Consider the following 16996-nt stretch of genomic DNA (forward strand, 5'->3'; position numbering starts at 1 on the left):
GGTCTCACTTCATACAAGTGCATTTTGTTCACTCTCTTCAACTCTACTCTTTGGAGTTGAAGAGGCCAGAGAGGACGAGGCAGAGAGGTGAGGGCATTTGTTTGACAGTCCCATGGAGATGGCCTCAATGGGTCTGCGCAGCCTGGAACAGAAGCTATAGTGGCACAGATACGATCTCTTTTCATCTCCATGTGACTGTGTTAATTAAAATGTTGCTTGACTACTGAAAATAGCCATAGCGCATTCAATGCATTCAAAGTCAAATCTCAATCATATCAATTGTCCCTATTCGTCAATAGTGTATAAATAAGATTATAACAACACATGTCTATTTTTCCAAGGGAATGTCTATCCATTTTCCTATAAATAATGCATGTATATAGCACTTCTAAAAATGACACACAGGCACAAAACAAAATGGTAAAGGAAATGGGCTATTACATTTTTTACTGCTGATGACATTAAACACTCGTATTATTATTATTATTATCATAATTTTTTTATTATTTTAATGATTACATTTTTTGATACTTGAATAGGCATACAAAGATTTCTATTCACAGCATGTCATTATAATTCCCCATTTCAGACTCATGGCAACTTCAGTGTATGACGTGCTTACAAGTTGGATAAGCCATTATCTGCCCTCTGTTTAGTAATCTAATGTCAGCTCCGCTAATGAAACATTTAATCTTATTTCACTATTTACACTGTCTGTATTTTCATATTACCAAACATTTCACAGGACATGTTTATCTGACAGGCAGAAACCAGTTGCTTCCATTTGAGAGGGAAAGACAACAGCAGTGGCTAACAGAGGAGTCAGTGTGACATTTTGTTTTATTTATATAACCACAATTTAACCTGGGAAATCTATTGAGAAGCAGTTGTACCTGGCCAAAGGCATTGAATTGCAAGATAAATAGACAACACATGGAACAATATACATAATGTAACACCAATTAACAACAGTTTTTCCAAAAAAGTTGAGTTGCTGTGTAAAATGTAAAGACGTGCAAAAAATTTAAATACTATATAGAAATAGAACATTTAGTACAAAGAAAATACATCAAATGTTGAAACAAATTTTTTTTATTGTTTCTGGGACATTATATGCACACTTTAAATTTGTTGCCAGCAACATCATTCCAGAGAGGATGGTTCTTTCAGAAGTGAGGATGGGAAGGGTTCACCGCTCTGTGAAAAACCACTCAGTGAAATAGTGCAACAATTCAAGAATAACATAACACAACGTAAAAGTGCTAAGATTTTGGGGTACACAATATCATTAAAAGATTCAGAGAATCTGGGGTGATCTATGTACGCAAGGGACAAGGGCGAAAACCAATATTGGATGGCCGTGATCTTTGGGCCCTCAGGCGGCACTGCATTAAAATCAGACACGATTCTGTAGTGGAATTCCTGGCATGAACGCAGTACGTTACTGCATCCACAAATGCAGGTTAAAACTCTAGCATGCAAAGAAGAAACCACACATAAATAACATTCCTAAACACCAGCGCTCATGGTATGGGTGAATTGCACATCTGTGAAGGCATCATTAAAACCAATATGTACCGGTTTTGAAGCAACATACCATAATACGCCATCCAGACAACGTCTTTTACTAGCTTATTTCAGCAAGAAAATGCCAAAACACATTCTGCACGTATTTCTACAGCATGGCTCTGTAGTAAAAGAGTCTGGGTACTAAACAGGCATGCCTGGAGTCCAGACCTGTCACCCATTGAAAACATTTAGCGCATTCTGAAATGAAAAATACAACAAAGGAGACCTCAAACTGCTAAGCAGCTGCAATCCTACAGTACATCAAGCAAGAATGGGAAAACATTCCATTTTCAAAATTACAGCAATTGTTCTCCTCAGTTCCAAAACACTTACCGAGCATTGTTAAAAGAAGAGGAGATGCAACACAGTGGTAAACATGCCCCTGTCCCAACTTTTTTGAAATGTGTTGCTGGCATCAAATTCAAAATAGGCATGTATTTTTCAAAAAGAAATACAATATCTCAGTATCAACATTTGATGTTGTCTTTGTACTATTTTCAATTAAATATAACTAACTGTGGGTGTTCCTCAATGTTCAGTTCTTGCCCTGAAAACTCCCTCATCCACTTTCATGCCAATGACACTATCCTGTATACAACTTACTGAATAATGAGCTGTCTACCCTACAACACAGCTTCAAAATGCAGTCTATGTTCCGAAGCTACTCCTTAATACTAAAAAAAGTATGCTTTTCAATCAGAGCCTTCCACACCACACCTGGCCAGCTCCAATACATCCTCTGCCAGAATGGGACTGAGTTAGAGTATGTTGACACCTTGAAATCTTGTAGTTTGGCTTAAATTCTTAAATGATATATCCAAAAATGCTTTCTCGTTTAGATCTATCCCCCATGCTGCCAAGTTTACCTTTGTTAAATGAACCATTCCGACAATTGTTTACTGTGGGGGCATAGTCTACAGGCTTGCTGCTAAAAAGCTCCTCAATAAATTAGATGGAATTTGCAACAATGTAATCTGCTTTGTGAGCAGTGCCTACATTAATGCTCATCCATCTTTTACATTTGGGCTAACTGGCCCTCGCAGCATCCATGATGCAACACTCAGGTTACCAACTTATTTAGATTTAAAATGACTAGATTTAAAAAAGGACCTTAAATTACTCCTTAACATTGCTATTCCAATAGCAACCCGCACTCGTATAGATATCTTATATCTGGTCATTCCTACAGCCTACACTTTCTTTGGTGTCATTCATTTTAGTTAGCTGCTGCTAGTGACTAGAACGAAGTGCAAAAAACCTTTAAGCTTGACACTTTCATCTCACTTATTCAAAAACAAAAAACAAGCTACTAGAGCATTAACGCACCAGCTGAGAGTTGTCCATCAGCATAACCTTAGAGAAGGCCTATGTTTAGTTGTTTTTGATGCCCTTGTTCTAGTCCTGCCTCATTTGTTTTATTTTTTCTATACCGTCTAATGTCATTGTGGGAGGTCAAGGTAATTGACTGGAGTCATTTATTAGTCCAATGCCCATTACCTTCAGACACATTCCCATGGGAAGTAATGTACTCACCAACGTCTGACGCTTTGTGGGTCTTGATGATTTCAGCAAGATCAAAGTTTCCTGCTATAATGGCCACCTGGAGAAAGAGAGAGGGAGAACAGGAGAAAATGGGAAAGAGAAACAAAAATTTGTGGGACACGTCACCACCCCCCCAAAAAAAAATCTAAGGGAATCCTGTGTTTATTTCACATCAATCTGTGCAACAGTGTCCTGTGCTGGTTTGAGAAAAAAAGGACAAATGACAGATTTTTAACTGCACCTGCATTCTGTGTCTGCAGTGCACTCCTAGTCTTCATGATACCTTAACCCTGTCCTGGCACGCCTAGCGCACTCAACTCACCCCTCTCCATGACTGCACCAGAATAATCTCCTACCCCATCTGCTCAGTTAATAAAACCGCTTGCATTTCTGACTACAGTCTCTTCTTCCAACTGTCAAACATGAGATGCACCCCCCACATATGGCAGAAAATTCATTAAGTAGTCTTTATGCCATGTAGGAGCTGCCTAGTTAGCAGCCTAGTTAGCTACCTTGTTCCCACATGAAAATTTCCACTAGTTATTTATAGTGTGTGAAGCAGTGTAAACTTCGGCAACAAAAACAGTTACGAAAATATTAGCTGAATATCTGTTTTGCAGCATGATGATAATTGACTAAATAGATCCAGAAAAGTAAATAACTAAAAGAAAACTTTTTTTTTTGTCCAATCAAAAAGCATTGGCTGAATTTCTTTTTTTTCTTTCTCATCCTAATGTTCCAGGGCTACAATTCATGGAAAACCTGTCATGCCCAGGTCATTCTAAAGATACCCCTCTGACTCTTCTCTATTCTGGCGGCAAGGACTGACTGGGTTCAGTATGGCTATACTCCCAGTACAAATTACAGGTAGAAAAATACTACGAACCTCAAAAGACATTGGGAAGCACATTATCCATATATAGACCGTGGTGTGGTGCCTGGGGAAGCGGTTATACTAATTTGTCAACTATCTAAACGTTCTGATATTTTCCATCAACCTTATTTCATATTGATTTACTACACAATTGATAATGTTGCTAGCTTAGCTACCATATGTTGTGAGAGCTGTTATATTCACACACGTTTGATTTGTTTTCCATATGATTACCAGTCAGCGTAACTGCTTTCATTGGACAAATACATAGCACTTGAGTTGTTAAAATAATTCAATCTCACACAGGCAGTGAATGTTTGTGCATTAATTCTTGCTCTTTATCTGCTGCAGATAAATGTGTTCTTCCAACAATTTGAGAAGAGAATAATCTAATAGGGACTAAATCAAAAATGGGTGCCAGAATTAACACTGGTGTGGAGCATCATTATTGAGCCGATGTAAGATGAGACAAGTAGGATAATGTTGGTGTTGAACCAAACTGTACAGCTTACTTTAGATTCAGAGTAAATGGCTTATCTTCTAAATGCATATGTCCAGGGCAGGACATATACAACTTAAGTAATGTTAGATAACTAGGCTAGCCACTTTAACACAGTTCAGAGTAGGTAGATCTCTGGTGAAGTAACAGGCCCTCAATGGTTTTATTTGCATCTCTGATTGCTAAAGTTACTAATCTTTGCATGGCTACTTCTGTTGACATTAGCCAAGGCTTAGCCTATTATTCCCAGTAGTTCATTAATGCATGTAATGTAGCTGCAGTAGGCAAGCTGCCAGTCCAATCCATCTACAATGAAGTAAATGGCTGGTGCCGCAGATATCCAACTTCCCTTTAAGGAAACAGTAATTGTAGTTATACTCTATTTTAGCAAACATCAATTAATTCACCCAGTTTTGGAATGATCTCCATCTGCCAACAACATTTAGTCTAAGCAGTATAATCATACTGCCGTTTTGATGTAAGTGAAGATTTCAAATCAGCATTTCCATAATAAAGGTACCTTCTTCAAGATATCAACTGCTCATGCTGGTCATGACAGAAATTTCTATCATTTGTATCAAAATAGAAATTTTAAACTGAGAACCAAAATATGATTTTTTGACGTTATTATTATTTTAGATTAAACTGACAGTCATGTGTCTATATTCATTTCTATAGTGGTTTCATTTTGCATGCTGTGACCTAGGTCAATGAGTAATTAGCAGACCATAGGGTTCTCTGTTCATCTGTGGAAGAGAACTTGACCTAAGTATAACCTGGCATCTGTTCTGTGTTCAATGTGTGAGTAATATGAGTAGGGGGCGTGGCCAGTGAAGAAGCTACAAAGACGCCTGTCGTACCTAGATTCTTCGATTACTCGGTGTGCGGTCATACTTGGTGGCTGTATTTCGATTATCCCATGCGCATGTAAAAAGTAAAAAACCTTTATAGAACTTTGAAATCAAGACTAATATAATGCTATTTTACAATGGTACCCGAGATCCAGGAAAGAAGATTAAATTACCCAAACAAAAAGTTTACATCAATGGCTACCGTTCTGTTAGTAATGTCCTTAGCCCACTTGTGCACATCCAATATCAGTCTGCAGTTAGGTAGTCTCGCAAGGCCACACCTCCGATCTCGTCTGGCCTCCTAGCAACAAGCCTGGTTTAAGAGGCTAGCAGTTAGGCAACACGAGACTCAGAGGAGACGGAAGAGAAATTAACTGGCAAGGAATTGTGAGAGGTGAAAGACCAGTCAAGGAATAATTCAGATGTCAAATATGTCAAATATACTCATAAAATTATCATCCAAATTTGTTTTTGTTGATATTGTAAAACACTATCATTCCATTACTATAAACTTAAACAATGACCATAAACAATTAAAACTATAAAACACAGATTCTACAGTTCTTACCCATATATTATTTGATATTAGAATTAAAAAAACATGGGTCTGCAGGGGCCTTAATAATGCAGGAAATGTGTTCACTAATACCCCCCTGTTCAAAAGCCGACTTCACCACTGAGAGATTCACACTACATAAATGTTGTGTATTCCTTTCTTTCCCAACAAGATGTTTGTATCCCACTTCTCAACATGAAGGTGAAAATCTAAGGCTCTCACGGGGAAACCAGACGCCTCCTGGAACCAGGCTTTTTCTTGGAGTCTGTCTGCGATAAATACAATAGTGTCGGATGGTTCAAGAAAATATATACAGGGACAGAAAGGTTAAAATTAAGAGACCACTGCAAATTGAAAACTTCTGTTCCTCACTCAAAATGTTTCTTTTCAACTTTTTTGGAAAGGAAAGAAAAAGGTGCAGTGGTCTCTTCATTTATTTTTTTCTGGAGCTGTACGTTTGCCATGAAAATAATCCTCAATTTACAGTGATGTCTAGCTCTGCTTGTAATGAGGAATCATCAACAGCAGTGATTGCTCTTGCAATCCCAAACAGACTAGTTAGCCTTGTTAGCCTTGTCAAGGCGGCAGTCTTTACAAAGCCAGAGAAAATGTCCACCTGGTTATCATGCAATGTCGTGGCCGATAGGAACAATTTTGAGATCATGAGTGACCGTGTGTGTGCACAAATATGAGTGTGTGTGCACAAGTATGAGTGAGTGTGTGTGTGTGTGCACAAATATGAGTGAGTGTGTGTGCACAAATATGAGCGAGTGTGTGTGCTTGCAGTGTGCCCTGAATAAAAACAATTTAACTCTGACGTGTAGAGGAAATCTGCATTAATGTGAAACAGGCTTAATCACACAGCTTGCCACAGAGGCAGGCTATAACAGGAAAACATTATCATGTCTATGTCTATGTAGCTTCCTGAAGGATTAACAGTTCCTACCTGAAAAGCCGTCTGGCTGTTGTAGTTCTTGATCTCTTTATTTGCCCCCCGAAACAGAAGAACTCTGGTGCAGCTATCCTGAAAGAGGAGGAGAAAAGGAGGGATGTGTTAGAAATCATCAGTTTATTTTGTATGGTCAGGATTTTGGTTGCACATAGCCAAGTCACCACACATGCAGAGCACACCATCCAGGACATGCACAAAGACCCAGAAATAAACCAGAAGATATACAGTACAAGAGACCTTTAACTAAGAGCCTTTGTCTTCCTTTCCCTCCATGGTTACATGGTGTCCCCAGCAGGCCCTCCCACCCTCTATCCTTAACCTTACATACAGTGTACAGCACAGTGTAGGTGGCTGTGAATATCTCGGCAACGTGGGAATGAGTTATTCCCCTACTCTCTGAGAGTGATAGTAAAAAAATACTTTGTGAAGTCAGAAACTGAATAAGCGTTTGTTTAAGTATAGAAAACTCCCCTTAACTAAGTGCTTATTTAGTGTGAATCTGGAGGTTGGGTGGACTTTAGAAGGTCAAGACATTTTTGCAATGTGTGAATGTTTATTCACCCAAACAATGTTGCTTGAAGTGAGAGGAAATGGAACAAAATACCTGCATTTTACATGCACATTGCTTAGATCATTACATGCTTCACAAAAAAATAAGCCATTTTACAAAAGGAATCCCATCGGTTGCTGTTTAGACTTCTTATACCCGTAACTGCAGTTTAAATGATTTAGGTATTTCAACAATCTATCTTCCCTACTCTAACCGTCATTCTCAATGTAGGTTAGGCAAGATGAATAAACGCTCCAGTTATTGGATAACCTCACTATGGCTTGATTCCAATAAAAAAATACACATCACTTCACATGCCAGCACCGAGGTTGATTCAATGTTTACTTGCAAGGAAACACTATACAACAGGATATGCAAAGAAGTTGATTTAAAGTGCAATCCACAGCAACTGCTGCAGGACATGTGTTTCTTCAACAAAATGAGAATAAAGGTTGATTCACCATGGCAACCGGCTCACACAGAGATGTTATATTGCTCTACTTTTATTCAATGAGATCGCAGCATATGTGCAGATGTATGGACAAACACACACACGCAAGCAAGCACACATGCACACACAAACAGAAACACGCATGCGCACACACACACACGTGCGCACGCACACACACACACACACATACTGTATAATTAGTGCTGAAATGCAAAGGAAAGGGCTTTGTGCACCCTCTGTTGGTGACAAGAAATATAAACACATTGCCTGTCTTCATGTCGGTGAGTCTGCATCCTTTGTGTGTGAGAGTGTGTTTGACTGTGTGTTGTTGTCTGTATGAGTGTTTGTGCACGTGTATGTGTGCGTGCATGTTGGTCTGCACACACACGCCATGATTTCATTGGACAAAGAGAGAGACAGAAGGGAATGAACACATTGTCCAACTAACACGGCTGGTCTATAATAGTGCCTGTAATAGCCCTACTATCACGTCTTGCTAACGCTAGCATGGTGAACCCACAGCGGCTGGTAGCTTAGCTGACCCCTGGTTGCCTTCTCAATATCCACAAACACACACACACACGCATGCATGCATATAAAGGCACACACAAACACACACAGTCAAAAACACGCTGTTATATAGTACAGCTTGTGGGAGCCATACAGTTAACCTAAAAGGTGAGGTGCTAACTGTAGCTAATTACAACATTAACTAATTTGAATTAGCTAGGGCAGTTTTATACACACAGAGATGGCTGTGTGTCCTGTTCTCCCCTAGGCAGGAGTCTCTATCAGTAGCGGAATAATCTACCGGGAATGAAAAACTATCCATTAAGAAGTAGAGAGTGACGGGGGTGAGGGACCGAACAGAGAGAGAGTTGTTCAGAAGCTTTGCGCCTCCCCTGTAGTCCTCTCCATGTAACTGTGTGTACTGTTGTTTGATTTTCAATGGGAAGATGAAAGGAAGTAGGAAACCTATGCTTCACACAAGCATACAAACACAGACACACACACTGACACGCACAGACACACACTGACACGCACAGACACGCACAGACACAGACTGACACGCACAGACACAGACACACACTGACACGCACAGACACGCACAGACACAGACTGACACGCACAGACACAGACAGACACACACAAACAAACAAAAAATTGCCACTACTTTCAGTCAATCATGGAAATAAAAGTGGTGAAAATGTGTTGGTTTACCATTGATGGTTCCTCCATAAAAAATGCCGGCTAAAGTTTTGATGAAGAATCAGTAAAATAATAATGAATTATCCTCCTGTATAGGTTCTCCCCATCACTGGAAAAGTTTGGGTTCTGTCTGTTGACAGGTACGTGGTTCAACTCGAGCTCCATTAATTCCCAGCCTCAGCTGTGCTCGGTTTCATCACTCTCCTTAAAACAGATGAATACCCCCCACTGGCCACGCACCCCCCTGAGCCAATAACCCCCATCCAAGTTGGGTCAATAAAACCAGTCTACTTTACTCTGTACACTGGCAGGCTGCCTGACTGCCTGTCTGGCTGTCTATCTGACTGACTGAATAACTGCCTGACATATTGGTTGGCAGACTGTCTTACTGCATGGATGTGTGTGTCTCAATGACAGACTGGCTGACTACTGACACATCAGCCAGACAGCTGTCTGTTGTGTCAATCTCTTTTGTCCTTTGTTTTCATCCATGTCTCCTTTAATATGGCTCTGTACTTTACTCTCGCTCCTTATCTCTGTCTCTCTCAACTCTCATATCCTTTCTGTCAATTGCATATGGATCTCTGTCACTGAGGTAGTTTCTCTCCATTGGATCCTAGATATTCATCCAGACACCCTCTGTGTTTAGCCTCCTAAGCCTCACTCAGAAGCCTTGTCCCTGGATTGATCATATGTTGGCATCCTGGTTGTCTAAATGCTGGAGGGATGATGATAGGACACTGCAGAGACCAGTCATGATAGAAGGAGGAAACGTCATCCATCCCACAGGTGACCATGCATATTCATTAGTAGAGGGTCAAACCTGCATTCTTTAAAGGGATATTTTGACAGAATTCTTTTTTGTTTGCAATTCCCCTTACCTGGGGTTGTCTGAAGGCCCACATGGTGCTATACTTCATACTTCAAGTTATTCTTTTCTTCTCTCCTAGTCTGGAGTTAGCATCATTAGCCCAGATATGTTCTGTGTTTACCGGTCAATATTGTTCAAAAATAGTAGTTCACGTCTATTTCCTGCCCCATGGAGAATATTTACTTTCTAATATTCTTAGATAGAATAATGCTGCAATTCTAAAAGAAAATAAACAAGTTTGAATTGCAATAAGCTAGCTTGCAATCGAATGAAGCAATTACACAGTATGTCATTTGTTAGTACAGTACAGTGATTCTTAATCCTTAAGGTTGACCTACCACTTACACACCTGATTGACGTAATCAACCTATTATCAAGTCTTTAATTTGAATCAGGTGTGTGAGTGCCTGGGCAAAAACAAAAATGAGCACCCCTTTGGGTCCCGAGGACCAGGATTAAGAAACCCTGGTTTAGAATATTATATCAAGACAGTGTCCTGCAAGTGGTAGACGTGGTTGCATTCCTGAATCCTTCTTGAGTGTGATAATGGGGGCCCAGGGCTAATGCCTGGGAGTGTTTTAGCCCTAGCCTGCCGCCACCAATGTCAGCAATTTGCTCAACTCCAGTTTGACAAATGGCAACGTGTAAAATATAAAACCATATCTTATACCTTTCTTTAGGGCTCCTACATTTTTGATCCAAGAGTATTTCACAAAGCGTTTCAGTGCTAAAACCAGGTCCTAAATCTGTGAAAAGGTAGGAGTAGTCAAGAGGACTCCTAAGTCACTAAGACCAAGTCACAAACAATCCTAAAAGGGCTGCTGCCTGCAATCCGCCTCATAATCAGGTTGACGTTTTAGAAACATTTAATGATACTGAGCTTTTAACAAGGTATCACCTAAATCACGAAGGTATTATTATCATAGTAGAGGTAGTCAGGGATGCTGTCACTTCATCAACAAACAGAACCAACCCAATAACCCAGGAGAGCAAGGTTGTGACAACTCTACTCTACTTGGCCACAGGGAAAATGCAGCTATGCAGCGCAGACGAACTACATATATATCTCAGTCATCTGTCTGTAGAATATTAAATCAAACAATAAATGCCCTCCCCAGACCCCATATTGTCCAACAAAGCATTTGGTTTCCTCATTCGCCAGCTACAAAGAAACAAAGCCGACTTCATGGCCATAGCTGGACCACCCGGTGCAGTTGGTGGTGGGACACAATTGCACAAATTATTGCACCATCAAAACATTCACGCGCATTTCTTTACGAGCTGCCAGACATGAGGCTGACAATTAGCTGAACATATCTTGAATAGTCAGTATATCATTCTTGGTTTCATTTTTAATCAGTGACACTTTGCCAAAATTTAAATTGTAATATCTAAATATCAATATGGTAACATGACACATCCTTCTTCAGTATTGCTATGAAGAATTTACTGACAGAGACCCCTCCACTATCCGCCAATCACTGTGGGCATAGTAAGTAAGGTTCTTTGTGGAACACAACATCCTCCATGGCAACGGGGGTCAACCCCCCTCTTTCTCTTAGCTTAAGACTTCTTCCCATTCCTTAGTAAAGGTTCATCTTAGCAGCTTTGTGAATAGGTAGGAACTTTTACTGCTGTTTAGGTGTCCTCCTAGTGGTAAGATAAAATGTTTTGTGACTACGGCCCTTGAGTTCTACCAGATTTACATAGTGTAAAATACACTGAAGTGTGAACTTGCCCCAACTTACAGTATGCTCAATCAGCATTGCACCAATGCCTCCACAGAAGCCTGGCAGTTTCTGGAATAATCCTGGGCAAGCTAGCAGAGCCTGCCTCGCCCCTAAACAGCTGCTTCCTATTGGGACCTCATTGAGGGAAGTACACTGAACAAAATTATAAACACAAAACTTTTGTTTTTGCCCCCATTTATCATGAGCTGAACTCAAAGATCTAAGACTTTCTCTATGTACACAAAAGGCCTATTTCTCTCAAATATTGTTCACAAATCTGTCTAAATCTGTGTTAGTGAGCACTTCTCCTTTGCCAAGATAATCCATCCACCTCTCAGGTGTGGCATATCAAGATGCTGATTAGACAGCATTATTATTGCACAGGTGTGCCTTAGGCTGGCAACAACAAAAGGCCACTCTAAAAAGTGCAGTTTCACTGTATTGGGGGGGTCCGGGGGAGTCCGAAAACCAGTCAGTATCTGGTGTGACCACCATTTGCCTCACGCAGTGCAACCCATCTCCTTTGCATCAGGTTGTTGATTGTGGCCTGTGGAATGTTGGTCCACTCCTCTTCAATGGCTGTGCGAAGATGCTGGATATTGGCAGGACCTGGAACACGCTGTCGTATATGCCGATCCAGAGCATCCCAAACATGCTCAATGGGTGACATGTCCGGTGAGTATGCTGACCATGCAAGAGGTGGGATGTTTTCAGCTTCCAGGAATTGTGTACAGATCCTTGCAACATGGGGCCGTATATTATCATGCTGCAACATGAGGTGATGGTCATGGATGAATGGCACAACAATGGGCCTCTGGATCTCATCATGGTATCTCTGTGCATTCAAAATGCCATCAATAAAATGCACCTGTGTTCGTTGTCCATAACACACGCCTGCCCATACCATAACCCCACCGCCACCATGGGCCACTCGATCCACAATGTTGCAAACCGCCCACACGACGCCATACATGCTGTCTGCCATCTGCCCTGTACAGTGAAAACCGGGATTCATCCGTGAAGAGAACACCTTCCCTGAGACGGTTTCTGACAGTTTGTACAGAAATTCTTTGGTTATGCAAATCGATTGTTGCAGCAGCTGTCTGGGTGGTTGGTCTCAGACGATCTTGTAGGTGAAGATGCTGGACATGCAGGTCCTGGGTTGGTGTGGTTACACGTGGTCTACGGTTGTGAAGCCGGTTGGATGTACTGCCAAATTCTCTGAAACGCCTTTGGCTTATGATAGAGAAATGAACATTAAATTCACAGGCAACAGCTCTGGTGGACATTCTTGCAGTCAGTATGACAATTGCACGCTCCCTCAAAACTTGTGACATCTGTGGCATTGTGCTGTGTGATGGAACTGCACATTTTAGAGTGGCCTTTTATTGTGGCCAGCCTAAGGCACACCTGTGCAATATTCATGCTGTCTAATCAGCATCTTGATATGCCACACCTATGAGGTGGATGGATTATCCCGGCAAAGGAGAAGTGCTCACTAACACAGATTTTAACAATATTTGAGAGAAATAGGCCTTTTGTGTACATAGAGAAAGTCTTAGATCTTTGAGTTCAGCTCACACGTGTTGCGTTTATAATTTTGTTCAGTGTATTTAACACTAGAACCTACCAAATGCCTACGCCAACTGGCGTCTATGTTTGTAATTAAAATAAAACAGCAATTTTGAAAGCTACCCTCCTCCTTCCTTTCCTAAATAGGCGTATATTACATTGTTTCATTGTGAGAGATTATGGCATGAGAAACTTAACGCAACACACAAGTGCTGACTAACTCTGAACAAAGAACACAACATAGAGGAATGATACTCCAATATCATGTGCCATATGAGGTACCGTATTGCAAACAGCTATGTTGATTATTGAGGTGCCCCAGACAAACCGAAAAGTGTGTGTGGAGCCAAGAATTCAAGAGGGGACACTATACCAGGCCATAACATGTAAGAACTATGGAAGATCAACATCTTGGACCCATGCTAAAAAATAATTAGGTTGAACGATTTTGTTCATGGATCAAAAGTTAACAGAATTTAACTGTTTTCAGAATTCTAAACTCTATCTATTTACCTGTGTTACCACGTATTCCTACCTAATCCGCCAAAAGCACACACCACTTGCCGTTGGTACCCAGGCAGCTGCTAATTGGTACCCAGGCGCTAATCTCCCCTTAAAGAATGAATGACATCAATGATGAATGGGCGATACCCTCAGATAAAAAATAAGAGCCTTGTTGAAACCAAATTATTTGTTACGGAAACATAATACAAATGATATCTTCAACAACTCAATAAATGTATTACACATTTCGGTTTTTCATTAGATGTGAAACAAAATATCAAACATAGTCTATCATCATCATTATGAATTTGGTTGATTATTTAACCAACGATTCTGGTTTTATGTAATTCATCAAATGTATTAAACTAAATAATTATTCATGAAATTATGTATGTAGTGCCACCATTTGGTTTGCCGGGCTTGCTCACATAACGCTGTGTGCTGACTGTGGGCCAGAAGGATAAGGATTAAACATTCAAGATGAATTCATGCGTAATAATAACCCACAATGTCCAATACAATCTACAAATAACTTTTCTGTATTTTTATGGATATATATCAAAACAGCATATTTTTTCATGTAGGCAATTGTAAATCATTCTCTGAAATGCACAAATAAGGCAATTTCTTTGTGTAATTCATCCTAAGCATTTTTTCATGTGTTTCGAGCGTCCATGCTTTTGGCTAAAAAAGACTAACCATGCTTAAATACTTTGTAAATTGGTTGAAAATTTCAATTATTTTGTACTCTACATCATCAAAATAAGATTAAAATAAAAAAAATGAATAAGACATTCAATACACATTATTGTATTCTTAAAATTTATTTGGCATTTTAGTCATAATTTTTTGGATTATTCTATAGTTTGATGACAACCCAGTAGATGAACTGATGCTCTGGCTTGATGGTGATGCTGCAAAGGAGAATATCCATGCTAATAGGAACGATCCGTATGCTAATGATGCCAAACAGTGTTGGCTCTGGTGTAAACTAGGGTCTGAAAGGCCTGGTGGTTAGCTTGGGTCAGGTAGCAGCTTAGGTCTGAGGCCAGAGAAGAAGGAACCAAATAAGAGGCTGAAGAGGACAGACGCCGTGCCGTGCTATCTTCACCACTGCACAGATGTAGCAGCCATAGGAGAAAGACAGCCAAGAGATATAGGGTGCAGGGGTTTCCTGGGACTATAACCGCACACACCAAATCCTCCCAAACCTGCACCGGAAGAATGCCCTAGAGACAATGCAGCCAAGACAAGATAGTGTCATTTTTCCCAATTTTTTTTCTCTATAACTCTAAAATCCTCTGAAGAAAAACTGTATCTGTTTTGATGACATCATCACTCAGTGATTCCAGGGGCACATTGTTAACTCACTTTGAAGAGTTTTCGAGTTAGTGTCCACATGTAATGTAGATTTCAGGTTGCACGGTTTTAGATTGAGCTAATGATGCCAACTCAAGCCTGGTAGAGAAGTAAATAATTACATATTCTGAAGTTTGACACCATGGGCCTTCAGACACAACCCCAGGAAAGGGGATTTTCACCCAAACATGATTTAAATTGAATTATCAAGTTTTGCTTGCACCAATTATGAGGACATTTGCAACCCCCAAAATATGCTACTAAGCATTTTATTCAGTCTTTCACTGGTTAAACAACCTCCAGACTCCTCCCTTTAATCCAACACAGTCCAACAAGTTACCAGGGACTTCAAACAAGATATTATTACCATGCTTAAGTACCAATAATATGTATTGTGATTCATTATTTCCATTCTATTGTGACTGAAAACAAGGATTTTATTCCAATTAATGTGGCATGCCTATGGAATAGAACAGATCACCATGCTCTCCCTTCAGCCAATAGTGGAACACATTATCTTCCAGTCCTGTTAAAACCAGGCTAGATCAAACGTATCAAAACTATTCCATAGTGACTGGAGTGTTCTAGAACCTTGGAAACAGATCAATGTGCATGAGTGCTGTCAGTTGAGCAGGTTTCACACACTTAAACACACAGAAACATACACACGCAAACAGTCTCAGTTCACTTTGTAGTTAAGAGCACTGTGAAATTATGAACAGAACAGCGGACTTGGCCCTTCACTACACATTTACATTTACAGTTTGTTCCAAAAAGATTGTCTGCCTCAATAAACACGAGTAGAAAAGCCTGTTTAAAAAGAAACAGTACAGGTAATGAGCTGTGCACAGGTAAAGAATATGAGAATAAAATGTATTTCATAATAAGAGACATTTTTCATTTTTAACAAGTAATATACATTTTTGCTCAAACAGATAGGGGAAGAACTTTTTGGCCAACATAATTAAATCCAATATAATTAAATCTGCATTAACATTCTACTCTTTTAGTATATCTCAGTCTTTAAGAACTGTACTGTGGCTTCCCATGGGTTCCTGTTCCTCTGGTGTATAGAAATGAAGCAATGTGTATGCAAAATTCATTCATCCCCTATCACCATGGGGAATGGTATAGAACTTACAAATGAAGCTAAAAAAAAGAAGCTAAAATTTGAATTATAAACAGGGTGCCTGAAATCCTGAATGCTAATAGCCATGGTACGGAACACTTAGATTGATACAGCCTTGGATGTAACTCTGAAAGTGCTGTTATTCTTAGTTGGTAAAACATACCTGTTGAAACAAATAGTAATAAAAGGTGACAATTTGCACTTTTTGTGTCATATTCATAATTTAATCGTATTTTTCTATGCTTTGAGTCAACAGCAAATATAGCAATTTTTACTTCACTCTCTCAGTTCTTATGGAGCCCACTTTAAATGAGTGTATTATCGGTATGACACTGCATTAAATTGTACTGCTTAAATTAATTTGACCCATTTTATAATAGCAATTGCATCACAGGTTTATGGTATATTGCTAATACACAATGACTAAGCTCTGTGTCCAAGCACTCTGCAATGTGTTGTGCCTAATTTGTTGTATTCTGGCCATTTATCACACTCCATGGTGCCTTATTGCTTACATATACCACTTACTACAATTACAGCTATAATGGTGAAGATAAAACCCAGTGGAACAATGGTAAACCTGCCTTACTCCCCTTCAACAGTGAGAATGGTGGTTTGGGATACAAACAAGAAACAAAAGGCCAGTGCTAGAAGAATACAGACCGTGGTCTCATTTGGAATTCATAAATCATCCAAATCTACAATGAAATGCCACTATCAAGTCAACAGCCTATATTTATAGGCCATTGAGAAAAACCAACATGCTGTTTGCTAAATG

At 39.8% G+C, this 16996-nt stretch overlaps 1 protein-coding gene and 1 long non-coding RNA gene across 10 annotated transcripts in view; one reads left to right on the forward strand and one right to left on the reverse strand.

Annotated features, from left to right (window-relative positions):
- shank3a (SH3 and multiple ankyrin repeat domains 3a) overlaps positions 1-16996 on the reverse strand; it is a 307884-nt gene that overhangs the window by 113281 nt on the left and 177607 nt on the right. For all 9 annotated transcript variants that reach the window (XR_002195651.2, XM_020040539.3, XM_020040544.3 and 6 more), the window contains 2 exons: positions 6838-6915; positions 3103-3169 (listed from right to left, as the gene is read on the reverse strand). Coding sequence is in view for 8 of the 9 variants with exons in the window: in XM_020040539.3 (XP_019896098.3) it covers positions 3103-3169; positions 6838-6915 (145 nt within the window). In the remaining variant the exon portion in view is untranslated. The remainder of the gene's footprint in view (positions 1-3102; positions 3170-6837; positions 6916-16996) is intronic.
- Positions 9149-16885, forward strand: LOC117593381. The gene is made up of 3 exons (XR_004574806.1): positions 9149-9193; positions 9674-9842; positions 16821-16885. It is a non-coding gene; the product is annotated as an uncharacterized LOC117593381 (long non-coding RNA).

The sequence above is a fragment of the Esox lucius genome, chromosome 19, assembly GCF_011004845.1.
Source record: "Esox lucius isolate fEsoLuc1 chromosome 19, fEsoLuc1.pri, whole genome shotgun sequence".
NCBI classification, from domain to species: Eukaryota; Metazoa; Chordata; class Actinopteri; order Esociformes; family Esocidae; genus Esox; species Esox lucius.